The following is a 26,043-nucleotide window of genomic DNA, read 5'->3' on the forward strand; positions in this document are numbered from 1 at the left end:
AGCTTCGGGGGGTGCGGGGTCCCCCAGGCCACGGTGCTGTCTGGGTGTCTGTCCCCCCATCGCATCCACAGGGACGGGACCGGAGTCGGACCGTGGCATCCCCAGCGAGTCCCCGTGGGGAAACTGAGGCAGAGTCCCACGTCCTCACTCAGGGTGGTGGTGTAATTAGAGCCCCAGTTAATGAAGTAACGCTGATGGTCGTGTGTCCCCCCAGCCCCCCTCCTTGTGCGTGCAGCGTGTGTCACACCGGGCGTCGCACGAGGGTCCTGCCTGTGGTCACGCGTGTGGCCACGGGGCCGTGTGGCGCGTACGGGGTGTGACACGCCCTGACATGCCGGCCTGTAGCCCTGTGGGCTCGTGTGTGCCGGCCTGGCCGTGCTCTTGCACACCCCTGCACGTGGCCGTGCACACTCGTGTGAACCCGTCACCGCATCGTCCTGCAGAGCCTTCCCAAGGGCTTCGCACACCCGCGCACGACGGCGTCCCCGGAGCCTTGCACACCCGTGGGTATCATCCTGCCCGGAGCTTTGCACGCCCCTGGGCACCGTCCTGCTGGGAGCCTTGCACACTCGTGTGAACCATCCTGCTGGGAGCTTTGCACACTCGTGTCCACTGTCCTGCCCGAGCCTTGCACACTCGTGTGCCCCATCCTGCCAAGAGCTTTGCACACCCCTGGGCACCATCCCACTGGGAGCTTTGCACACTCATGTGCCCCATCCTGCCAGGATGTTTGCACACTCGTGTCCACTGTCCTGCCCAGAGCTTTGCACACTCATGTGCCCCATCCTGCCGGGACCCTTGCACACTCATGTGCCCCATTCTACTGGGACCCTTGCACACTCGTGTGCCCCATCCTGCTGGGAGCTTTGCACACTCATGTGCCCCATCCTGTTGGGACCCTTGCACACTCGTGTGCCCCATCCTGCTGGGAGCTTTGCACACTCGTGTCCGCTGTCCTGCCCGAGTCTTGCACACTCGTGTGCCCCATCCTGCCCGCAGACACTGACCCAGTGCCGGTCCCCGGTGTTCCCCACACGCCCCCAGAATCCTGCGCCCCCCCCCCCCCCCGGTGCTCCCCCCGCCCCCCAACCCCCAGCACCGCGCTCCTTTTAGCCCGAGCCCGGGCGGCGGAGGAGGAGGAGGAGGAGGAAGAGGAGGAGGGAAAGGGGTGGGGGGGGGAAGAGCCCCGCGGGCAGGCAGGGAGGGAGAGGGGGGAGGAGGAGGAGGAGGAGCAGCGCGGAGGCTCTGCCGCAGCCCGGGCCGATGGGCCCCGCCGCCCCGCTGCTGCCGGGGGGCTGACGGCGACCCCCGCCCGGCCCCGCCGTGCCCGAGGGTTGGGGGGGGGGTGGGGGGGGGAGAGGGAGATTCGCTGCCAGCGCCGCCGGCTCCGCCGCGAGGTTCTTGGGGGGGAGGGGGGGGAATTTGGGGGTTTTTATTTTTTTCCTTCTTTTTTATTAAGCGGTTGGATTTTGGGGGGGGGGTTGATTTCGGGGGGGCATTTTTAACAGTGTCCCCCCCCCGTTCCCCCCCCTCCTCCCCCCGCAGATGCTCCGGGCTGCTCCGCGGGGCTGCTCGGCGGCGGCTGCCGGGGGCGGCGGGACGCGCTGACCGGGCGCGGGTTTTTTTCGGATTACCCCCCCCCCAACCCCTTTCCCCTTCCCCTTCCCCGTCCCTCCTCATCCTCCTCCCCACCCCATCCCCGAGGCCGCTCGGAATTGGCGCAGCCGGGGCCGCCGCGCTGGGGGAGCTGCCGCCGCCTCCCCCCCCCCCCAACCCCCCCCTCAACCCCGCTGCTGCATCGGGGCACCTCGGCATCCCCCCCAACCCCCCCTCTTCTTACCCCCACACCCCCTCCCCGCACCCCGGGCACCGGGAGCCGCAGCGGCGGGACAACCCCCCCCCCCATCCCCATCCCCATCTTCATCCCCATCATCCCCATCCCCAGCCGGGGGGTGCCGCACCATCCCCCCCGCACCCCGCTGCCGGTTCGCGGGGGGGGGTGGGTGGTTGGTTGGAAGGGGAGGCGGGGGGGGGGGGGGTGCATCTCCCGCCGGCCTCCACCGCGGGGGCGCAGAAGAAGGATGCCCGGGCCGGTCCCCGTTCCCACCGGTCCCTCCGCCGCCGTTTGAACGATTCCCGAACCCGGCCGGGACGGCGTCCGGTTTTTCCCCCTCTTCCCGCCGCGGCGGCGGCCCATGGGATGTGATGAGCTTCTCTCCGACTCCGGTCTCAGCAGCAGCAGCAGCAGCGTGAGCCCCGGCCCGTCGCTCTCTGCAGGATGGCTCGTTTCGGGGACGAGATGCCGGCCCGTTACGGGGCAGGAGGAGGAGGAGGAGGAGGAGGAGGGGTCCCGGTGGCCCCGGGACTGCTGCTGGGGGCCGGGGAGCTGGGGGCCCGCGGCAGGGCGGCCCCCCCGGGGCGCAGAGGATGTACAAGCAGTCGATGGCCCAGCGAGCCCGCACCATGGCTCTCTACAACCCCATCCCCGTCCGGCAGAACTGCCTCACGGTCAACCGCTCCCTCTTCCTCTTCAGCGAGGACAACGTGGTGAGGAAATACGCCAAAAAGATCACCGAATGGCCATATCCTTTTCTGGGGGGACCCCCCACCCCGCTTCCTCCCCTCCCTCCCTCCCCCTGCCCTGCATTGGGGTCCCCATCCCTATCCCCATCCCCATCCCCATCCCCATCCCCATCCCCATCCCCACCCCCGGCCAACCCCATGCTGGGGGGTCCCGGTGCCCACCGAGCAGCACCTGGCTCGCTGCTTATGCATCCCCGTTGCCCCACTCTGCATCGGGGTCCCCCCCGCTCCCCATAGCCTGTGCCAGGTCCCCAGCACGTGTCCCCAGCACCCTGACCCGCATCAGGGTCCCTGGTCCATGTCTTGCATCAGCTCCCCCCAGTCCTTGTCCTACACCAGGCCCCCATCCCGGTATTGGGGTCCCCATCCCGGTATTGGGGGCCCCATCCCCGTATTGGGGGCCCCATCCTTGTATTGGGGGCCCCCATTCCTGTACTGGGGTCCCCATCCTCATACTGTGGTCCCCATCCCCCTGCCTTGCATGAAGTCCCCATGCCGTGTCCCCATCCCCCTGCCCTGCTTTGGGGTTCCCCCCCCCAGATTGAGGACCCCCTTTCCTTACCCTGCACCAAGTCCCTGTCCCCAGCCCCCTGCCCTGCCTGGGGGGGGGGGGGTCCATCTCATCCTGGGGTGGCTGGGGGTAGGGGGCTCCATTGCACCAGCATCTCCCAGTGCCCTAATTTGGGGGGGAGTGGGGGTGGGGGAGCTGACCCGCCACCCTTCAGTGCTGCTCTCCATCCCCTCTGTGTGCTCCCACACTCAGGGTGTCCCCCCCCTCCCCAGGGGTGCTTGGGGGGCACAGGACCGTTTTGGGGGGGGCCGTTTTAACACTGCCCTTGGGTCCCTCCTGCCCCTCAAATGGGAGGTGGGGGGGGATCCCCATCACCCCAAAAGGCCCAGTGTGGGCTCAGCCTCCCCCCCCTCCATCCCCCTCCGGAGTCTTTTATGCCCCCCCCCCCCCATGAGCCCGGGGGGAGCGGGTGCTGCCGGTACCCCACTGGGCATGTGCGCCGCAGCCGCGGTGCCGTGGTGATGGGCGGCGGGGGGGGGTGGGGGTGGCGGGGGGGCCACACGGGTCCGGCACAGCGCCGAAATGTCGGTCCCGGTGTGGGGACGATGCCGCCGGCCCCGGGAGCCAAATCCTTGGGGAAAGGGGATGGGGGGGCGGGGGGGGTGCCGGTGGTGCAGGGAGGGGGGTGATGCTGGGATGTTGCTGTGCGGTAGCCAGGCTGGCGGTGCGTGGCCGTGCCGTGCCGCAGCGCAGGATGGGCACCGCCGGCAGCACCCGTCCTGCCACACCGGCCCCGCCGGGCCTTCTCCGCTGGGCACCCAAACCTGGGGTGGGGGGGGGGTCCCTGGTGTTGTGGCAGCGTGTGGGAGCAGAGCTGGGGGTGCTGTGCCATGGGTGGGTGGGTGGGGGGGGTGTTGCTGGTATGAAGACCCCTCTGGCAAGCGCAGAGGGGGCCGGGGAGGGTGATGCATCGCACCGCCCACCCCCAAAACCCTGTGGGCCCCATCCTGGGGGCGCACGGTGCCTCCCCCGCTGTCACGAAGCCGCGGCGGTGGGCGCCGGGTGGCTAGGGGGGGGTTTGCTCCTGTGGCACCCCAAAACCCGTCCAGCTGGGTGCTGGCACCCTGGTTGACCGCGGTGGGTGCCCTCATGGCCGGTGCGGCTGTGCTGTGAGTCGGGGGTCCTTGGCGAGGGTCTGCATGGCCAGAGACCTGTGCCGTGCCAGGTAGCTGTGCCGGCTACCGGCGCTGTGCCGGATAACCACGCTGTGCCAGAGAGATGTGCTGCATCGCCGGGCTGTGCCGGAGTGCTGTGCCGGCCCAGATAAGCTGTGCCGGATCCCGGCGCTGTGCCGGATCAGGGCGCTGTGCCGGATAAGCCGTGCTGTGCCCGATAGCTGTGCCAGATAAGCGGGCTGTGCCGGATAGCCGTGCCGTGCCGGATGGCTGAGCGGAACAGCCGTGCCAGGCAGCTGAGCTGTGCTGGGTAGCGGTGCCGTGCCAGATGGCCACGCCAAATATCCATGCCGTGGAGCTGTGCTGGGATAGATCCCGGCGCGCCATAACCGCACCGGATGGCCGCGGTCATGGTTGGGCCAGGCCCCAGTGCTGTGCCAACCCACCAAGGCGGAGAGCCATGGTGTGCCGGAGAGCCGTGCCGGGAAGGGTGGCTGTGCCATGGCGGCTAGCTGTGCCACACCGTATGGTTGTGCCACTGGTGCGACCTTGGACGAGCCATTGGCACCGGCCATGGGGCAGCTTGGTGAGCCCAGGGGCTGCGGCGTTGCGTGGGGAGGGGGCTACACGGTGCCGGTGGCGCAAACCAGCTGCCAATGGGGGTCCCACTCTATGGCTACGGAACCCAGGACTTGCCACGGAGCTGCCGGATCAGGAATGGGCACCGTGGTCTCACCGCATCCCGGCACCGCCAGCCGGGATGGGGGCTGCGCCCACCGAACATGGACCCCCCCGCCCCCAAGGCGTGTGTGTCTCCCAGCGGTGTCGCGGCTGGGGCGCTGGCGCGGCTGAGCGGGTGCCATGTAGGGTCTCCCCAGGTCCCGCTGCTGCCGAGGCGCTTTGATCACCGCCGGCTCCCGCCAGGCAAGAGGCTTCGTGCCGAGGAGCCGAGGCCGCCGGGGTCGCGCCTTTGATGGGGAAATTAATGAGCTGCAGAGCACGTGGGGGACGGTGGCAGCCGGATTCCACGGCCCTGCTGCCAACCACCACCGCCGAGGGGGTTCCTGAGCCGTCCCCATCCCTTCAGGCACCCCCTGCCTCAGTTTCCCCAACCCACCAGCCCCCCTGGGCCTGGCTTTTCCTTGACTCGGCCCCACTCCTTTTGAATACATGATTTTAGCCACCATCATCGCGAACTGCATCGTCCTGGCGCTGGAGCAGCACCTGCCCGACGAGGACAAGACCCCCATGTCGGAGCGGCTGGTGAGCGCTGGGATGAGGGTTCGGGGGTGGGATGGGCTGGGGGGAAGGGGGGGGCGGCTCTGGTGAGGGTCCCCAGCCACCCCAGCCCACACCCGCACCGTGTGCACAGCCGGTACCTGGCACACAGTGGCCGTGGCTCCCATTCCCCCCCGGACCTGCTGGTGTCCCAGTTTTCTCCTTACTGGGAATCTGGGCCACGCTGGGAGCGGCAGCCGCCTCCGCCGCCCAGCAGCACCTGGGGACAGGGTTGGGAGCAGGGAGGGGGGGTATGTGTGAGGGGGACACACCACGACACGTGGGGTCAGAGGCTGCCCTGGATGGCCCCTCACCCCATAGCCTGGCAGATGGGGAGGTGTGGGGTGTGTCTGTGGGGGGATGTCTCCCCCAAAATCCATCACCCTGATGCCTGTCCCCCCCCCCACCCCCCCAGGACGACACGGAGCCGTACTTCATCGGCATCTTCTGCTTCGAGGCGGGGATCAAGATCATCGCCCTGGGCTTCGCCTTCCACAAAGGCTCCTACCTGCGCAACGGCTGGAACGTGATGGACTTCGTGGTCGTCCTCACCGGGTGAGGTCACGGCGAACACGGGCCGACACGCGTGTGCGTGCGTGCCCCCTGCGCGTACACGCGTGTGCTGGCTCCCGGCTGCACCCCAGGGGTGGGGGGGGGTGTCACGGGTTCCTGAGGGGCTGGGGCAGGGAGAGACGTTAATTATTGCCTGTGGCGCTCGTCCCGCTTCCCCCGGCGGCAGCAAGTGCCTCTTAAGGCTGTCACAATATTTCCCTGTGCCGCCACTCACCAGCCCGGCACACGCAACCCACCGCCGGCGCTTCAGCATCCCGGCACTGGTATTTTGGCCTTGGAGCCCTGTGTTGGCCCCCAGTCCGTCCCCCCTCACTGTGTGCCCTGTGGTTGCCTTCGTGTTGGGAGAGACGGTGGGGAAACTGAGGCAGGGAGTGGCAGGGCTCTGACATGGGCTGTCCCCCCTCTGTGCCCCCTTCAAGCCCTTGACTGCGTCAAGGGGCTGCTCTGGCTGCTTCCTCCTGCTCTGCCCCCACCCACCCTTGCACCCCCTCCCCAGCACCCTGCTCTCCCCCACCCCATAGCCCTGGCCCCCAGCCCCAGCCCTGGGAATGAGTCGCGGCGTTACTGGGGCTGATGGGGATGAATGAACTGGAGGGGACCTGTGGCCGGATGAATGGGGATGAATGGGGATGAATGGGGGTGAATGGGGGTCAGGGGGGTGAATGGGGGTGATGGTGGGCTGAATGGGGGTGATGATGGGCTGAATGGGGTGAATGGGGGTGATGATGGGGTGAATGGGGTGACAGGCTGAGCGGTGCTGGCCGGTTGCCACGGTGCTGGGCAGCAGCCAGGGACCCTCCACAGTGTCCGAGGGGTCTGTGGGGCTGGCAATGGGTCCTTGGGGTGCACCCAAGCATCTGGGTCCCCCTGCCACCCCCTGGCTCCTTGAGAACTCCACAAGCTGATGCCATCCGGGGACTACGACACCCCCCCACCACCACCCCGCCCCCAGCCATGCCCGGTGCTGGCATCAGCACCGGCAACGCTGCCGCGCTCGGCCCGGAAAGGCTAAATATAGCCCAGCACTCCCGCCCGCGCCGCCGGCACCAGCTCCTGGCCGTGGGCACGTGGCCGTGCGCCGGGGACACGGGGCTGGGGGGGGGTGTGTGTGTGTGTGGGGGGGGTGGGGGTCCTCACCCACTGACACCCCCTCCCACCCACCCCCATCGTCAGCATCCTGGCCACAGTGGGCTCCCAGTTCGACCTGCGGACGCTGCGGGCCGTGCGCGTGCTCCGGCCCCTCAAGCTGGTCTCGGGGATCCCAAGTGAGTGGTGTTGGGGGGGGTTTTTGGGGAGGGGGGGGGGGTGGTGTTTTGGGGAGGGGTCTGTATCAGCTCAGAGCCGCCCGGTGCAGGTTTACAAGTCGTCCTGAAGTCCATCATGAAGGCGATGATCCCCCTCCTGCAGATCGGCCTCCTCCTGTTTTTCGCGATCCTCATTTTTGCCATCATAGGGTTAGAGTTTTATATGGGCAAATTCCACACCACCTGCTTCGACCTGGTGACGGGTACGTCTGGGGACCCCCCCCCCCAAAAAAACCCACCCTGAGCCCCCCCCTCCCCTAAACACCCTCCCTTCCCTACCCCCCCCTCTCCTTCCCTGCCTCAGTTTCCCTCCTGAGGACAGCGCAGACCCCTCTGTGGGGACGCCATGGGGCTGACCCCGGGATTTGGAGGGGGTTTGGGGGGGGGGCTGTCTCAATTCCCCCTCCCCATTACGTAGCTCCCTGGGCCCATGGCCTGCGCCTGATATGGAACGGCCTAATTACTTCTCTCCCTTGACGAAGCCGCTGTTAATTGGGGGGAGTTATTTCTGCACAGCACCTTCAGCACCGGGGGGGGGGTGGTAGTGGGGGGGGGGTGGTGGGGGTGAAGGAGGCTGCAAGTTGGGGGTGGGTGGGTGGGGAAACATAGTGAGGGATGGATGGAGTGGGGGGGGCACCCCAAATTCCACCAGGAGAGGGGTGGGGGTGTGGGCAGGAGGGACCCCTGGATGTGTCTGTGTGTCTGTGTCTGCCCGTGTCCCCCCCCCCGTGTGTCCCCCCTCCCCAGATGAGATCAAGGTGGAAGTCCCTTGCGGGACGGACGAGCCGGCGCGGATCTGCCCCAACGGCACCAAGTGCAAGAAGTACTGGGAGGGCCCCAACTACGGCATCACCCAGTTCGACAACATCCTCTTCGCCGTCCTGACCGTCTTCCAGTGCATCACCATGGAAGGGTGGACAGACCTCCTCTACTATGTGAGCCCTGACACCGGGGGGACCCCATTAACACCCCATTAACCTCCCCATTAACCTCCCAATTATCCTCCCAATTAACCCCTCCCACTAACCCCCCACTAACGCCCCCATTAACCTCCCAATTAAGCCCCCCATTAAGCCCCCTATTAACATCCCCATTAACCCCCCCATTAAGCCCCTCACTAACCCTCCATTAACCCCCCATTAACCCCCCCATTAACCTCCCCATTAACCCCCCAATTAACCCCTCCCACTAACCCCCCACTAACACCCCCATTAACCTCCCAATTAAGCCCCCAATTAAGCCCCCCATTAACATCCCCATTAACCCCCCCACTAAGCCCCCCATTAAGCCCCCCACTAACCCCCCACTAAGCCCCCCACTAACCCCCCATTAACCCCCCCATTAAGCCCCCACTAACCCCCATTAACCGCCCCATTAACCCCCCATTAAGCCCCCCACTAACCCCTCATTAACCCCCCCATTAACCCCCAAGTCCCCCATTAACCTCCTCATTAACCCCCCCATTAACCACCCCATTAACCCCCCCATTAACCCCTCACCTAAGCCCCCCATTAACCTCCCCATTAACCCCCCCACTAAGCCCCCCATTAACCCCCATTAACCCCCCCATTAACCCCCCCACCTTATCTTCCCCCCTGCTTTTTGTCCCCTCTGAGGGCTTCCTGTCCCACTCCCACGTGGATGAGGAGAAAATGGGGCACAGCACCCCACTCCCCAGCCATATCCCATCCCTATCAACCCCCACCCAAAAGGAGAGGGTGGTTTGTGGAGGTCACTGTGGAGATGGAGGGGACCCCAAAAAAAAGGATGGGGGGGGTCCCACCTCTGCCTGCAGCCCCGAGTCCTGTGGGGATGCTCTGTGCCCCTCCAGGCTCCCCATGGCCCCCCAACCCCCCAATATCCCGGTGTGGGGTGGGGAGCACACCCGCAGGGTTTTGGGGCGTCACCATCCACAGAAACAAGGCTGTGCCCCCCTCAATGGCCTGTAGGAAATCCCACACCCCCTCCCCAACCCCTTGACCCCCCCTCCTCTCCCCACAGAGCAACGATGCCTCAGGGAACACTTGGAACTGGCTGTACTTCATCCCCCTCATCATCATCGGCTCCTTTTTTATGCTGAACCTAGTGCTGGGGGTGCTGTCTGGGTACGTATTGGGAGGGTTGGGGGGAGGGGGGGGTCAGCAGGAGCGGGGTGCCCACCCTGACCCCCCCTTCCCCATCCCACAGGGAGTTTGCCAAAGAGCGGGAGCGGGTGGAGAACCGCCGGGCGTTCCTGAAGCTGCGGCGCCAGCAGCAGATCGAGCGGGAACTCAACGGCTACATGGAGTGGATCTCCAAGGCGGGTGAGGGATGGGACACCCCCCCCAGGCCCACCCCCGGGACCCCCCGCCGTGGGGGGTGTCCCATCCCCCGCCCCCCAGCCTGCTGAGCCCCTTGCTTTTCTCTCAGAAGAAGTGATCCTGGCAGAGGATGATACGGAGGGAGAGCCCCGACACCCCTTCGATGGTAAGTGTCCCCCCCCAGCCCAAAAGAGTGGGGTGGGGGGAGCTTGGGGGTGAATTGAGGACCCCCCCCCGGGTGACGCCTGCCTCCCTGTGCCCCTCACCCCTGTGGGAGCTCTCCGGAGGGCCACCATCAAGAAGAGCAAGACGGACCTGCTGAGCCCTGAGGATGCTGAGGAGCAGCTGGCCGACATCTCCTCTGTGGGTGGGTGGGGGCGTGGGTGCCCCCGGCCAGGGGCCGTGATGGGCGGGGAGGTGGGGGGGGGTGGGGGGTGGGCGATGGGTGGTGATGGGGTGGTTGAGTGATGGGGAGGGGGATGAGGAGTGATGGGGAGGGGGCTGAGGAGTGATGGGGTCGGGGTGGATGGGTGGTGTGGGAATGAGATGGGGGGGTAATGGGGTGGGGGGATAATGGAGTGGGGGGTGGTGGGTGGTGTGGGAATGGGGTGGGGGTGGGATGAAGGGGTGATGGGTAACGGGATGGGGTGGAGGGGTGATGGGAGACAGGGTGGGGGGCGATGGGTGGTGTGGGAATGTGATGGGGGGGTAATGGGGTTGGGGGGTAATGGGGTGGGGGGAGACAGTGTGGGGGGTGATGGGTGGTGTGGGAATGGGATGGGGGGTGGGATGGAGGGGTGATGGGTAATGGGATGGGGTGGAGGGGTGATGGGATGGAGGGGAGACAGGGTGGGGGGTGCCAGGGCTGGGAAGTGGGGGAATGATGGGTGATGTGGGGATGGGGTTGGGATGGAGGTGTGATGGGGTGGGGGTTGAAGGGGTGAGGGGTGCCAGGGCTGGGAGACGTGGGGGGGATGATGGGTGATGTGGGGATGGGGTTGAGATGGGAGTGACAGGCTGGGTTGATGGGGTAGGGGGTGACAGTGTGTGTGTGGAGGTGACGGGGTTAATGGATGACTGGATGCGGGGGGGGGGGGTGCTGGGTGATGGGTGGGGGCTCCTTTTCCCCCCCGTTTTCCCCCGCAGGTTCCCCCTTCGCCCGCGCCAGCCTCAAAAGTGCCAAGCTGGAGAACTCCACCTTCTTCCACAAGCGGGAGCGGCGGATGCGCTTCCACATCCGCCGCATGGTGAAAACTCAGGCCTTCTACTGGACCGTGCTCAGTCTGGTAGCGCTCAACACCCTGTGTGTTGCTATCGTTCACTACGACCAGCCAGATTGGCTTTCCGACTTCCTCTGTGAGTGACACCCCCTCCCCTCCCTCCCTTCCCTTCCCCTCCCCTCCCCTCCCCTCCCTTCCCCTCCCCTCCCCTCCCCTCCCCTTCCCCTCCCCTCCCCTCCCCTCCCCTCCCCCTCCCCTCCCCTCCCCTTGCACACCCCCTCCCCCAGCACCCCGACTCTGCAGCCCCCCCCCTCCCCAGCTTCACGGTCTCTTGCCCCTCCCCAGACTATGCAGAATTCATTTTCTTGGGACTCTTTATGTCCGAAATGTTTATAAAAATGTACGGGCTGGGGACGCGGCCTTACTTCCACTCGTCCTTCAACTGCTTCGACTGTGCCGTGAGTGGGGATGGGATGGGATGGGATGGGGATGGGATGGGATGGGATGGGGATGGGGATGGGGATGGGGATGGGGATGGGGATGGGGATGGGGATGGGGATGGGATGGGGATGGGGATGGGATGGGGATGGGACGCGGCCTTACTTCCACTCGTCCTTCAACTGCTTCGACTGTGCCGTGAGTGGGGAGGGGATGGGATGGGGATGGGGATGGGGATGGGGATGGGGATGGGATGGGATGGGATGGGGATGGGATGGGATGGGATGGGATGGGATGGGGATGGGATGGGGATGGGACGTGGCCTTACTTCCACTCGTCCTTCAACTGCTTCGACTGTGCCGTGAGTGGGGATGGGATGGGATGGGATGGGATGGGATGGGATGGGGATGGGATGGGGATGGGGATGGGATGGGGATGAGGATGGGGATAGGGATGGGGATGGGATGGGGATGGGATGGGGATGGGGATGGAGATGTGGATGGGATGGGGATGGGGATGGGGATGGGGATGGGGATGGGATGGATGGATGGGATGGGGATGGGGATGGGGATGGGATGGGATGGGGATGGGGATGGGGATGGGGATGGGGATCGGGGTGGGATGGGATGGGATGGGGTTGCAGATGGGGATGGGATGGGGATGAGGATGGGGATAGGGATGGGGATGGGATGGGGATGGGATGGGGATGGGGATGGGATGGGGATGGGGATGGGGATGGGGATGGGGATGGAGATGTGGATGGGATGGGGATGGGGATGGGGATGGGGATGGGATGGGATGGGATGGGGATGGGGATGGGGATGGGGATCAGGGTGGGGACAAGATGGGGACCCCCCAGGTTATCATCGGAAGCATCTTTGAGGTGATCTGGGCTGTTGTGAAGCCGGGAACATCCTTTGGGATCAGCGTGCTGCGAGCTCTCAGGTTACTGCGCATCTTCAAAGTCACCAAGTGAGTGCAGGTGCCACCCTCCTGCCACCCCTCCCTCCACCTCTCCCTCTCTCCATCCCTCCATCCATCCCTCCCTCCATCCCTCCATCCCCAAGGGCACCCAAGCCTTCATCCCTTATCCCCTCACCATCCCCACATCCCCTCGCAGCCCCCCAGCGCTCCCCTCACCCCAAGCCTGGCTCTGTCCCTGCAGGTACTGGGCTTCCCTGAGGAACCTGGTGGTCTCCCTCCTGAACTCCATGAAGTCCATCATCAGCCTCCTCTTCCTCCTCTTCCTCTTCATCGTTGTCTTTGCCCTTTTGGGGATGCAGCTCTTTGGGGACAGTGAGTAACCAGGGGGGACCACCCTGACCCCCTCCCCATCCCCCCAGAGTGGGGGTGTGTCTCCTGAGGGCACCCAGCGAGGGTGGGGGTCCCACCGCTGCTCCCCATGCCCCCCAGGTTCAATTTTGACGACGGGACCCCTCCCACCAACTTCGACACTTTCCCAGCAGCAATAATGACGGTGTTTCAGGTAGGGACACCCCCCCCATCCCCCCCCCAGTGCCCCCCCAGGGGAGGGGAGGGGATCAGGATGCTGGCGTGGCAGAGGGGGGTCCCCACTGCCCCCCGTGGTGGCTCCTTCCCACAACCCCCCCCCAGGAGCTTTCCAGGGGGGTTGAGATGCTGGCAGAAGGGGGGGTCCCCACTGCCCCCTGTGGTTCTTTCCCACCCCCCCAGATCCTGACGGGCGAAGACTGGAACGCGGTGATGTACGATGGGATCAAATCTCAGGGCGGCGTCAAGGGGGGGATGGTCTTCTCGGTCTACTTCATTGTCCTCACCCTCTTTGGCAACTGTATCCTTGGGGGGGGGGGGATGGGGAGGGGCTCAGGAGGGTCTGGGTTGGTGGTGGGGAAGTTGGGGAGACTCCCTGGGACCTTCTTTGCCTTGACTGGGCACCCAGACACCCTCCTCAACGTCTTCTTGGCCATCGCGGTGGACAACTTGGCCAACGCGCAGGAGCTCACCAAGGTGCTGGAGGGGGGTAGAGGGAGGGGGGGCGCAGGCCTGCCCATCGCCCGTGGCCTCGGGGCTGGGCTGGACACGGGCTGGGGCTTTGCAGGACGAGCAGGAGGAGGAAGAAGCCGCCAACCAAAAGCTGGCGCTGCAGAAGGCGAAGGAGGTGGCTGAAGTCAGCCCGCTCTCGGCAGCCAACATGTCTGTCACCATGTGAGTGTCAGTCCGGCTCCAGCCCAGCTCCAGCCCTGGATCCATCCTGGCTCCATCCCGGCTCCATCCCTGGATCCATCCCGGCTCCATCCCGGCTCCACCGGCTCCATCCCAGCTCCATCCCAGCTCCATCCCTGGATCCATCCTGGCTCCATCCCGGCTCCATCCCTGGATCCATCCCAGCTTTGTTCCAGCTCCATCCCTGGACCCAACTCAGCACCATCCAAGCTCCATCCCAGGATCCAACCTGGCTCCATCCCGCCTTGATCCCAACTCCATCCTGGATCCAACTCAACGCCATCCTGGATTGGTCATGGCTCCATCCCTGGATCCATCCCAGCTCCATCCCTGGCTCCATCCTATCTCAATCCCTGGCTCCATCCCAGCTCCATCCCTAGCTCCATCCCATCTCCATCATGTCTCCATCCCATCTCCATCCCAGCTCCATAGCTGGGTCAATCCCATCTCCATCCCGTCTTCATCCCATCTCCATCCCGTCTCCATCCCGTCTTCATCCCATCTCCATCCCATCTCCATCCCATCTCCATCCCGTCTCCACCCCACCTCCATCCTGTCTCCATCCCATCTCCATCCCATCTCCATCCCGTCTCCATAGCTGGGTCAATCCCATCTCCATCCCGTCTCCATCCTGTCTCCATCCCTTCTCCATTCTGTCTCCATCCCATCTCCATCCCATCTCCATCCCGTCTCCATCCCACCTCCATCCTGTCTCCATCCCATCTCCATCCCATCTCCATAGCTGGGTCAATCCCATCTCCATCCCGTCTCCATCCCATCTCCATCCCATCTCCATCCCGTCTCCATCCCACCTCCATCCTGTCTCCATCCCATCTCCATCCCTGGCTCAACCCCCCCACCTCCATCCCCACCCCCACCCTCCCCCACACCCCTCTGCCCCCTTCCCCTCCCCAGGAAGGAGCACCAGAAGAACCAGAAGGCCTCCAAGTCGGTGTGGGAGCAGCGCACCAGCGAGCTGCGGAAGCAGAACCTGCTGGCCAGCCGCGAGGCGCTCTACAGCGAGCTGGACCCCGAGGAGCGCTGGAAGGTGCCCTACGCCCGGCACCTGCGCCCCGACATGAAGACCCACCTGGACCGCCCGCTGGTGGTGGATCCCCAGGAGAACCGGAACAACAACACCAACAAAACCCGTCCCGGTGACCCGGCGCCGCCGATGGAGCCCCGGTTTGGCCAACCCCGCGCCGAGGAGCTGCGTCGGCACCCGCGGTACCCTGATCCTGGGGGTCCTCGCCCTGGAGACCCTCCAGGTCCTGATGGGCGCCGACCCCGGAGCAGCAGCCGTGAACCAGAGCGGGAACCCAGCCAGGAACGCGGTTACGGCGACGCCGAGCGCGTCAAAGGTCTGGAGCGCCGGCACCGAGCGGGAGGTAACCGCGATGGCCGGACCGGCTCACCACAACCGGAGCGGGAGCACCGGCGGCACCGGGCTCACCGGAGGCCGACTGAGGAAGGAGAAGAGGGTGGGAGGCCCGAGCGGCGGCCGCGGCACCGCGATGGCGGGCGGTCGGCGCGGGGTGAAGGCGACGGGGAGCATGGGGATGGAGAGCGGCGCCGGCGGCACCGCCACGCCGCACCGGGCGCCTACGATGGCGAGGGCAGGAGGGATGAGAAGGAGAGGCGGCACCGGCGGCGGAGGTGAGCAGAAGGACACCCCCCACAATCCCTAGGGATGATGGTACCCCCCCATCCCCCACCCCAGAACCAGGGGTGGTGATTTGGGGGGACACCCCCTCCCCTCCTCCCTCCCCAAATCCCCTCTCTGGTGTTTGTGGCACAGACCCGCCCTGGGAGCTGTGCCAGGGGATGCTTGGGGGGGGGGGTCTCCTCTGAGCATCCTCTGTCAAGTGTCCCCCCACCCTCCACCTCCTAGGGAGACCCAGGTCCCCGTGGGGCCGGGGGGCCCCACACTTTCCACCACCCGCCCCATCCAGCAGGACGTGGGGCGCCGGGAACCCCCCGTCGCTGAGGACATCGACAACATGAAGAACAACAAGCTGGTCACCGCTGAGCCCCCCCCAGCACCCCCACCGCCCATGGGCAACCACACCGCCTGCCCCAGCGGGGCTCCCCCGCGACGGCCCCCCGCCACCCCTAACCCACCCCCCCCCGAAAACAACCTGGTGGTCACCAACCCCAGCACCCACAACAACCCCGCCAAGGTGGGGGGCAAGCCGGAGCACACCGCCGTCGACATCCCGCCCCCCCTCCCACCGCCCGCCACCAACGCCCTGGTCCAAGGTAGGGGGACCCCCCCCCACCCTGGATCCCTGGGTAGGGAACCCCCACCTAGATCCCTGGGTAGGGACCCCCTCTCACCCCATATCCCTGGGTAGGGACCCCACCTCACCCCATATCCCTGTGTACGGAACCCCCACCTAGATCCCTGTGTAGGGACCCCCTCTCACCCCATATCCCTGGGTAGGGACCCCCTCTCACCCCATATCCCTGGGTAGGGAACCCCCACCTAGATCCCTGGGTAGGGTCCCCCCCTCACCCCATAACCCTGGGTAGGGACCCCCTCTAACCCTATATCCCTGGGTAGGGACCCCCCCTCACCCCATATCCCTGGGTAGGGACTCCCCCTCACCCCATATCCCTGGGTAGGTAGGGACCCCCTCTCCCCTGATATCCCTGGGTAGGGACCCCCTCTCACCCCATATCCCTGGGTAGGGGCCCCCATCTCTGGGGCTGGGGTCTCTGTGGGATGCAGAGCATCCAAACTGGGTGGGGGGTGGGTGTGTGTGTTGTGGGTGTCCAAGGTGGGGTGTGGGGGGTGTCTGTGTGTGCGGGGGCCGCGATGCTGCCCCCTCCCCACAGTGAACAGGAACGCCAACCCCGAGCCGCTGCCCCGCAAGGAGGATGAGGAGGAGAAGAAGGAGGAAGGCGACGGGCAGGAGGAGAACGGCCCCAAGCCCATGGTGCCCTACAGCTCCATGTTCATCCTCTCCACCACCAACCCGTGAGTGCTGCCCGGGGAAGGGGGGGGGAGGGGGGTGTGAGGGGTTGTGGGGGGTGTGGGGGTGAGGGAGGGGGGGGTCACCCCTCACCCTGTGCCCCCCCCCAGGTTTCGGAGGCTGTGCCATTACATCGTCAACCTGCGGTACTTCGAGATGTGCATCCTGATGGTCATCGCCATGAGCAGCATCGCGCTGGCTGCCGAGGACCCCGTGCAGCCCAACGCCCCCCGCAACAACGTGAGGCACCCCCCTCCCAGCTCACCCCCACCCCCACCCCAAAACACCCCCAGGCTCAGCACCCCACCCCAGGCTCAACACTCCCCCCACATGCTGCCCCTGAGACTCCTGACCTGGCTCCAGGGTACTAAGGGGAGGGGGGTGTCACAGGGTGTGAGAGGGGTCCCAAAGCCATGGGGGGGGGGTTCTGGGGTGCCAGGGGGAGCCCAAGCATCTCCCCCCTTCCCAACACCCCCCCCCACCCCCCCAGGTCTTGCGCTACTTTGACTACGTCTTCACGGGGGTCTTCACCTTTGAGATGGTGATCAAGGTGAGCGGTTGGGGGGGGGTGTCTGCGGGGTGGGGGTGTCCCCCCCTCCCAACCCCCCCCTCATCTTCCCCCCTCTCCTCCCACAGATGGTGGATTTGGGGCTGGTGCTTCACCAAGGTGCCTATTTCCGGGACCTGTGGAACATTCTAGACTTCATCGTGGTCAGCGGGGCGCTGGTGGCCTTCGCCTTCACGTGAGTCCCCCCTGGGGGACACAGAGGTGGGGGGGACGGGGGGGACGACACACACACATACAAGGGGAGGGGGCAGTGGGCACGCTTGGGTTTCGCCTCTCCCAGTGCCTCCCAGCGCCTCCCAGTGCCTCCCAGTGGGGGGTCATCCCAGCCCGGCCAGGGTCGACCCCGCGCCGGCGCAGCCGCCCGCAGCGCCCGCTCCCCGCTGCCCGCGCTCCGCTGTGTCGCTTGGCGTCCGTCTGTCCGTCCGTGCGCCTGCCCGTCCGTCCGTCCGTCCCTCCCCGGCCGCTTGCGCTGTGTCGTCCTGTCGCCGTCACGGTGTCCCCACACCCCAGCGTTCCCTGGGGCAGGATCAGTCCCCCCCTGAGCAGTGAGCAGGGCTGGAGTAAGCCCTAAGTAGAGATGAGGAAGCGCTTTAGGGAAGGATGAGTAGCCTCTTAGTAAAGGGATGAGGAAACTCCTAGGAAAGGATGAGTATCCCCCAAGGGACTGAGTGTCCCCTGAGTAAAGGGGGAGGGAGCTGACTGAGCATCCTTAAAGTAAAGCATGAGCATCCCCTGAGTAAAGGGTGAGCATCCCCCAAGGTAAAGGATGAGCATCTCCTAAGTAAAGTGTGAGCATCCCCAGTGGTAAAGGGTGAGCATCTCCTAAGTAAAGGGTGAGCATCCCCCATGGTAAAGGGTGAGCATCCCCTGAGTAAAGGGTGAGCATCCCCCACAGTAAAGGCCGAACATCCCCTGAATAACTGAGAATCCCCTAAGCAAAGTGGGAGCATCCCCACAAGTAAAGGGGTGAGTAAACCCGGAGCAGACCCTGAGTATCTCCTGGTGGGAGTGGGGGGGGGCAGGCGCGGGGCGGGGGTCTCACCGTGCCTTGTCTCTCCCCTTCCTCTGCCACCGGCCGCAGGAGCAGCTCACGGTAAAGTCCTTCCGCCTTGGTCTCCGTCCTCGTGCTCTCCTCGTGCTCATGGTTGCGCCTCGCTCCTCCCCACACACCCCCCCACTACCCTCCAAACCCACCCCCCCTCCCCACGCAGCCTCAGTGGGAACCCTGCTTCTCCCTGGGGTGTGATGAGTGGGGGGGGTCTCAGCCTCGAGCATCCTCCTCCATCATGACCCAATCACATGGGGTTCGGGGGGGGGGGGGGGGGGGTCTAGGGGGGGGAGGTGTTGAGGTGCCGCACTGGGGGGTCCCACATCTCCATGTGTCCCCCCCACAACCCCACCGCAGAGGCAGCAGCAAGGGGAAGGACATCAACACCATCAAGTCCCTCCGCGTCCTCCGCGTCCTCCGGCCCTTGAAGACCATCAAGAGGTTGCCCAAGCTCAAGGTGGGTGAGGAGGAGGAGGATGAGGAGGAGGGGGGGGGGTGTGTTTTACTCCCCACCCATGGGGGAAGGGGTGTGTTTTTGGGGTGGGAGGGGGGTTGTCCTAGCTGGTACCGACCCCCCCTGCCCTGGTCTCCATCCCCAGGCGGTCTTCGACTGCGTGGTGAACTCCCTGAAGAACGTCCTCAACATCCTCATCGTCTACATGCTCTTCATGTTCATCTTCGCCGTGGTGGCCGTCCAGCTCTTCAAGGGCAAGTTCTTCTACTGCACCGACGAGTCCAAGGAGTTCGAGAAGGACTGCAGGTACCGCCCAGAGGGGTGGGGGTCTGCCACCACCCCCCCCCAACCCAAATCCCCCCCCCAGCCCCCTCCCACCACCCCCCTTCCCCTCCCCAAGGGGGGAATACCTGGTCTACGAGAAGGACAACGAGGTGAAGGCGCAGAAACGGGAGTGGAAGAAGTATGAGTTCCACTACGACAACGTCCTCTGGGCTCTGCTCACCCTCTTCACCGTCTCCACCGGCGAGGGATGGCCGCAGTAAGGACGTGGGGGTGGAAGGAGGGACAGACAGACAGACACAGAGAGGATTCCAAGCCCCCCACGCCCCCCACACACCGTTCCCTTCCCCCTTGTCTCACCGCAGGGTCCTCAAGCACTCGGTAGATGCCACCTATGAGAACCAGGGTCCCAGCCCGGGCTACCGCATGGAGATGTCCATCTTCTACGTGGTTTACTTCGTGGTCTTCCCCTTCTTCTTCGTCAACATCTTCGTCGCCTTGATCATCATCACCTTCCAGGAGCAGGGGGACAAGATGATGGAGGAGTACAGCCTGGAGAAGAATGAGGTGCCCCCACCACAGAGCCTTCCCCCTTCCTCTCCCTGAGGGGTTATTTTGGGGGGGGGGGGCACACACCCCCATGGCAAGCTGGTGACCCCCCCTTTGCAGAGAGCCTGCATCGACTTCGCCATCAGCGCCAAGCCCCTGACGCGGCACATGCCCCAGAACCGGCAGAGCTTCCAGTACCGCATGTGGCAGTTCGTGGTGTCCCCCCCATTCGAGTACACCATCATGGCCATGATCGCCCTCAACACCATCGTCCTCATGATGAAGGTCGGCAGGGAGGGGATGGGGTCCTGTTCCACCCCCTAGATCCATCCTGTTCCACCCCTGGATCCATCCTGTCCCCTGGGTCCATTCTGTTCCCCCTGGCTCCATCCTGTCCCCTGGGTCCATCCTGTTACCCCTGGATCCATCCTGTTCACCCCCTGGATCCATCCTGTCCCCTGGCTCCATCCTGTCCCCTGGATCCATCCTGTTCCCCCTGGCTCCATCCTGTCCCCTGGGTCCATCCTGTTCCCCCGGCTCCATTCTGTCCCCATAATCCATCCTGTTCCCATAATCCATCCTGTTCCCCCTAGATCCATCCTGTTCCCCCTGGATCCCTCCTGTCCCCATGGTCCATCCTGTCCCCATAATCCATCCTGTTCCCTCCTGGCTCCATCCTGTTCACCTCCTGGCTCCATCCTGTCCCCATAATCCATCCTGTCCCCATAATCCATCCTGTTCCCTCCTGGCTCCACCCTATCCACTCCCCATCCCCATCCCCATCCCACCCTGGGCTCTGGTCCCCCCCCCCAGTTCTACGACGCCTCCGACGCCTACGAGAACGTGCTCAAGATGTTCAACAACGTCTTCACCTCCCTCTTCTCCCTCGAGTGTCTCCTGAAGATCATGGCCTTTGGCGTGCTGGTACGTGGCACGGGGAACCAGGAGGGGGGCAGCAGGGTCGGGGTGACACCCCACAGGGGGACCCCAACGCCTGGCTCCCCGCACCACTCTCTGCTCCACGCTGGCAGGACCCCGGGGTGCTGGGGGCACCCCAGACCCCGGTGCGTGGGTAAGCGTGGGCTCCCAGCACGGCATCAGCGCCACTGCCCCATGGCTTTGTGTGTGTGTGTGTGTCCCCCAATATATGTGTGTGTCCCCCCCAATATGTGCCCCCCTCCCCCCCAGAATTACTTCCGCGACGCCTGGAACATCTTCGACTTCGTCACGGTGCTGGGCAGCATCACCGACATCCTGGTGACGGAGTTTGGGGTAGGTGGGAGAACACCCCAGGGGCCCCAGAGCCTCGTAGGTGGGTGCAACCTCCCCCCAGCCCCCTTCGCCCCGAGCTCACCCCCTCGTGTGTGTGTGTCCCCCCCCTCCAGAACAACTTCATCAACCTCAGCTTCCTGCGGCTCTTCCGCGCCGCTCGGCTCATCAAGCTGCTGCGCCAGGGCTACACCATCCGCATCCTGCTCTGGACCTTCGTCCAGTCCTTCAAGGTGCCTTACCTCACCCCAAAACCACCCCCCCATCCTCTTCCTCCCCTTCCCCCCCCCCCAAAATACCCAGCCTGTGCCATGGGTGACGCTCCCCGCTCTGCGCCCAGGCTCTGCCCTACGTCTGCCTGCTCATCGCCATGCTCTTCTTCATCTACGCCATCATCGGCATGCAGGTGAGAGACCCCAGACACCCCCCTCCCCAGGTACCCCCCTCGCCCACTCAACCCAGCCCCCTGCGCCCCCTAAACCATCCTGGGCCCCCCACCCCCCTCAGGTCTTTGGGAACATCGGGATTGAGGAGGAGGATGAGGATTCGGCCATCACCCAGCACAACAACTTCCGCACCTTCTTCCAGGCGCTCATGCTCCTGTTCCGGTGAGACCCCCCCCGTGCCCCCCACCCCAGGGTACTGTCCCCCCCCCCACTGCCACCTAGCACACCCAGTGCCACACCGGTGTCCCCTCAGCCCAGCCCCAGTGCCCCCCAGCTTCCCCACTGCCACAGCACCATGTGCCCCCCACCCATCCCCACCCTCACGCGGGGTGAGCCAGCGTGTGTGTGTCCCCCCCAATGTGGGGTGACCCAGTCTGTGTGTGTGTCCCCCCCCGCGGGGCAGGAGCGCCACGGGGGAGGCGTGGCACGAGATCATGCTGTCCTGCCTGAGCGGGAAGCCCTGCGACCAGAACTCGGGCATCAAGGAGGACGAGTGCGGCAACGAGTTCGCCTACTTCTACTTCGTCTCCTTCATCTTCCTCTGCTCCTTCCTGGTGAGCCCTGGGGGCACGGTGGGGGGGGTGTGTGGGGGATTTAATCCCCCCCTTCCCCAGCCCTGACACCCCTCTCCTTCACCCCCCCCCCAATAAAGATGCTGAACCTCTTCGTCGCCGTCATCATGGACAACTTCGAGTACCTAACCCGTGACTCCTCCATCCTGGGCCCCCACCACCTGGACGAGTATGTCCGTGTCTGGGCTGAGTACGACCCCGCCGCCTGGTAAGGACCCCCCCAGGGGAAGGGTGTTGGGGTGGGGGGGGTACAGTGTGTATATGGCGGGGGGAACCCCCCCAAATATAGGGGTCACCTCTCAGCGCCGGGGCGCAGCAGCTCCTGGGGGGCTTGGCCGGCTGGACCGTTGTGTCCCCCCCACACACCCCCCCCCGAACCGTGCAGCAGGGTCTGGGGGGGTGCACAGCAAGAGCACCCCCAAGTCCTAAGATGGGGGGGGGGCCCTGGTGTCCCTCCCCTGCCCCGAGGGGGTGTCCCCCAGCTCTGCACAGCCAGGGGAGGGGGGTGAGTAGGGGGAGGTGGGGGGGGGTCTGGCCCCCCAGCGTGGTGCCCGTTAACCTGTCCTCTCTCTAGGTGCTCGGCCGCTGGATTTGTCCCTCTTGCCCCCCCCAACCCTGCCCCCCCGGCGCAAAGGACCTGGGGGGGTCCCAGGGGTGCTGCTGGGTGCCCAGGGCAGGGGGGGCGGGGTGCGTCTCTGCTGTGTCCCAGGGTGTCCCCCCCGTGATGCTCTGGGGGCTTCCTGGCTGCTCTGGGGGTGTTCCAGGAGACTCTGATCCTTGGTGCCCTGGACTGGTCCATACTGGGGTCAGCAGGAAGAGGTGGAGGCGGGGGCGACGGGAGAGCTCCAACTCTCCCCACAACCTCCCCCCAACACACTCCCCTCCCCCTCCCCATCGCAGCTGCTCATCAAATGCAACTCACCACGGAGTCAGCTCCCACCCCCATCATCCCCCCCTTCCCTCCACCATCCGTGCCTCAGTTTCCCATGGCCAATAGCACACCCGTGCCTCAGTTTCCCTGTGTCATCAGTGTATCTTTGCCTCGGTTTTCTCGGGCCACCTGCACATCCGTGACTCAGTTTCCCCAACCCATCGGTGCCTCAGTGTCCCCAGCTCATCGGCATGTCCAGGCCTCAGTTTCCCTGGGCCATCGGTGCCTCAGTTTCCCCAGCTCATCAGCACACCCCTGCTTCAGTTTCCCTGGGCCATCGGTGCCTCAGTGTCCCCAGCTCATCAGCACACCCCTGCCTCAGTTTCCCTGGGCCATCGGTGCCTCAGTTTCCCCTGCCCATTGGCACACCCCTGCCTCAGTTTCCCTGGGCCATCGGTGCCTCAGTTTCCCCTGCGCCATCAGTGCCTCAATTTCCCCAGCTCATCGGCACACCCCTGCCTCAGTTTCCCCTGCCCATCAGTGCCTCAGTTCCCCTGCCCATCAGCACACCCCCTCCTCACCTTCCCTTCCCCAACAACACATCCACACCCCCCTTCCTCCCTACCCTCCCCTCAACCCCCCTACACCCCACCACCACCCCACCACCCCTCAGCGCGCCCTCCCCTCTCTCCCCCCCACCCCACCACCACATCTGCTCTCTCCTTCCCCTCCCCAAACCCCCCAAAACCCCCAAACCCCCACCCCCCACCCCCCAACTCAGGGCCAACCGGCGCGTCGGCGGTGCCGCGGGTGTCTCGGGGTGCTGCCCCCCCCCCCCCCCACTAACCCCCCCCTTGTTCGTTCTTCTTGCAGCGGCCGCATTCACTATAAGGACATGTACAGTTTATTGCGCGTGATCTCCCCCCCCCTGGGGCTGGGCAAGAAATGCCCCCATAGGGTTGCCTGCAAGGTTTGACTTACACTAGAACCCCCCCAGCATCCACGGAATGAATGGCGCTTCCCGGTGTCCCCCCCCCCAGATATATATATGATACTGATATATATATATATATGTACACAGACACACCCCCCTGCAAACCCCCCCCCTCTGCCCCAGGGCCGGACAGACCCCCCCCCTCACCCCCCCCCGCCCCGGAACGCGCCGCATGGAGCCCCTTCCCCATCACCTCCCCCCATCCCCTTGCCCAGCTCTAGCTAGGCGCTTGCTGGACCCCCCCCCTCACCCCCCCGATCCCATCACCCCTCCTCTGACACCCCCCCTGCCTCGATGTACCCCATTCCCGTGGGGATGCATGGGCACCATCGCCTGCCTTCCTCCTCCTCCTCCTCCTCAGGCCGCGGACGGCTGGGTCTAAATCCTCCTTTGCTGTAGTTTTAATACCCCCCCCATTATAATTCCCCCCGTTATATCTCAATACCCCCCCTTATATTTCAACCCCCCCCTTATATTTCAAACCCCCCCTTATATTTTAATTCCCCCCCTTTTATTAGGTTCTTAATACCCCCCTTATATTTTTAACACCCCTCTTTATTATCATTTTAATACCCCCCCATATTTTAATACCCCCCCATATTTTCATCCCCCCCAATATTTTAATACCCCCCCAATATTTTAATCCCCCCATTTATTAGATTTTTTCATACCCCCCTTATATTTTTAATAACCCCCTTTCTTACCATATTAACACCCCCTCTTATACTTTTAGTGCCCCCCCCTTTTATTATAGCTTGGATACCCCCTTATATTTTCAACACCCCCCTTTTCTATTTATATAACCCCCCCTTTACCTTTTTAATACCCCTCACTATATTTTCAATACCCCTTCTTACACCCCCCCTTATATTACTAACACCCCCCTCCTTTATTACACTTTTAAGACCCCCCCTTATTTTCCTTTAACACCCCTTCACTATATTTTTACCCCCCCTTATATCTCTAATACCCCCTTTTATTTTTAACACCCCCAATTATATTTTTATACCCCCCCTTATATTTTTACCCCCCTTATATTTTAATAACCCCCTTATATTTAACCCCCCTTATATTTTAACACCCCCCCTTATATTTACCCCCCCTTATATTTTAACACCCCCCCTTATATTTAACCCCCCCTTATATTTTACCCCCCTTATATTTAACCCCCCTTATATTTTAACACCCCCCTTATATTTTAACCCCCTTATATTTTACCCCCCCTTATATTTTAACACCCCCCTTATATTTTACACACCCCCCTTATATTTTACCCCCCCCCCCCTTATTATTCTTTCCCACAGTTTTTCCGGGGGGTTGTTTCTCCTTTTGATTTTTTCACCTCTCTTCTCCACGTCTCTGTCTCTCCCTCCCCCTTCCCCCCCACCCCAAAACCCCCTCCCCTGTCCCCCCCCCCCCGCCCCCCCCGCTGTCTGTCCCGTCTCGTTTCTCGCTGCCAGGGGCCGGCTGCCTTTCCCGGACATGTTTGACATGCTGAGACATATGGCCCCCCCCCCTGGGCTTAGGGGAGAAATGCCCACCCCGGGTGGCCTATAAGGTAGAATAACCAGAGACCCCCGGCCCCCCCCCCCACCGCCCCGGGCCCCCCCCCCAGGTCCCGGCCCCCCCCAGGCCCCCCCAGGCCCGGCTGCGCTCCCGCTTCCCTTCGGGGGGGCTGTGGGGTGGGGGGGGCTTTAGGGGGTCTTCTCAGTGTCATTTTTTCGGGATTTTATTTGTTTGCTTCAATTTCGGGGATTTTTTTTGGGGGGGAGTTGGTTTTTTGGGTTTTTTGTTGTTTTTTGGGGTTTTTTTTGTTTTTTTGGGGTATTTTTTGGTTTTTTTTCAGTTTTGTTGTTTTTTTTAGTTTTGTTTTGTTTCTTTTCCTTCCTTTGAGCGTTTTTTGGGGGGGTCTCAGGGGGGGTTTTTTTGGGGTTCGGCTGTTGTTTTTCCTCCTCCTGCGGCGAGCCCTGACCGACGCGGGGGGGGGGTCGGCAGCCCCGCTGAGCCTCTCCCCCCCCCCCCAGGATGGGCTGGGTAAGATTCGCCACCCAAGGAGCTGTGGGCCCCCCCCCCACTCACCCCCCACCCTGCCGCCTCCCTGCCCACTGTGGGCTGGAGGATGGGGGCCCAGACACCCCCCCCTCCCACACACCCTCTAGGAGCCTCTATGAGACCCCTCCCATGGGGATCGGGCAGAACCCCCCGTCCCCCCATTGGGGGTCACCTGTGGGGCTTAGCCACCCCCCCCCCTCCAGAAAGCCCCTATTTGGGGTCTCCCATAGTCCCTCCAGCAGCCCCTATTTGGGGTCTCCCATAGCCCCCCCAGAAGCCCCTATTTGGGGTCTCCTGTACCCCCCCCCAGCAGCCCCTATTTGGGGTCTCCCATAGCCCCCCCCAGAAGCCCCTATTTGGGGTTCCCCATGGGGTACCA

At 64.3% G+C, this 26,043-nt stretch overlaps 1 protein-coding gene across 1 annotated transcript; it reads left to right on the forward strand.

Annotated features, from left to right (window-relative positions):
• Positions 1-2,278: 2,278 nt before the first annotated feature.
• Positions 2,279-23,588, forward strand: CACNA1A (calcium voltage-gated channel subunit alpha1 A; the record flags this gene model as incomplete). The annotated part of the gene is given in 38 exon segments (XM_084280695.1): positions 2,279-2,350; positions 2,353-2,582; positions 5,427-5,532; positions 5,963-6,102; positions 7,294-7,385; positions 7,475-7,627; positions 8,172-8,359; positions 9,426-9,529; positions 9,612-9,727; positions 9,834-9,890; positions 10,002-10,091; positions 10,871-11,080; positions 11,290-11,402; positions 12,242-12,354; positions 12,548-12,682; positions 12,796-12,868; positions 13,075-13,192; positions 13,301-13,368; positions 13,460-13,566; positions 14,500-15,240; positions 15,476-15,843; positions 16,423-16,564; positions 16,670-16,799; positions 17,050-17,109; positions 17,196-17,302; positions 18,533-18,632; positions 18,775-18,935; positions 19,030-19,170; positions 19,277-19,478; positions 19,581-19,745; positions 20,274-20,384; positions 20,649-20,732; positions 20,846-20,962; positions 21,070-21,135; positions 21,237-21,337; positions 21,579-21,729; positions 21,828-21,955; positions 23,492-23,588. Coding segments are annotated over 38 exon segments (5,457 nt in total), but the record flags the coding sequence as incomplete, so codon positions are not given.
• Between the last annotated feature and the right edge of the window lie 2,455 nt (positions 23,589-26,043).

Source organism: Gallinula chloropus (assembly GCF_964237585.1).
Source record: "Gallinula chloropus genome assembly, contig: HAP1_SCAFFOLD_412, whole genome shotgun sequence".
Lineage (NCBI taxonomy): Eukaryota > Metazoa > Chordata > Aves > Gruiformes > Rallidae > Gallinula > Gallinula chloropus.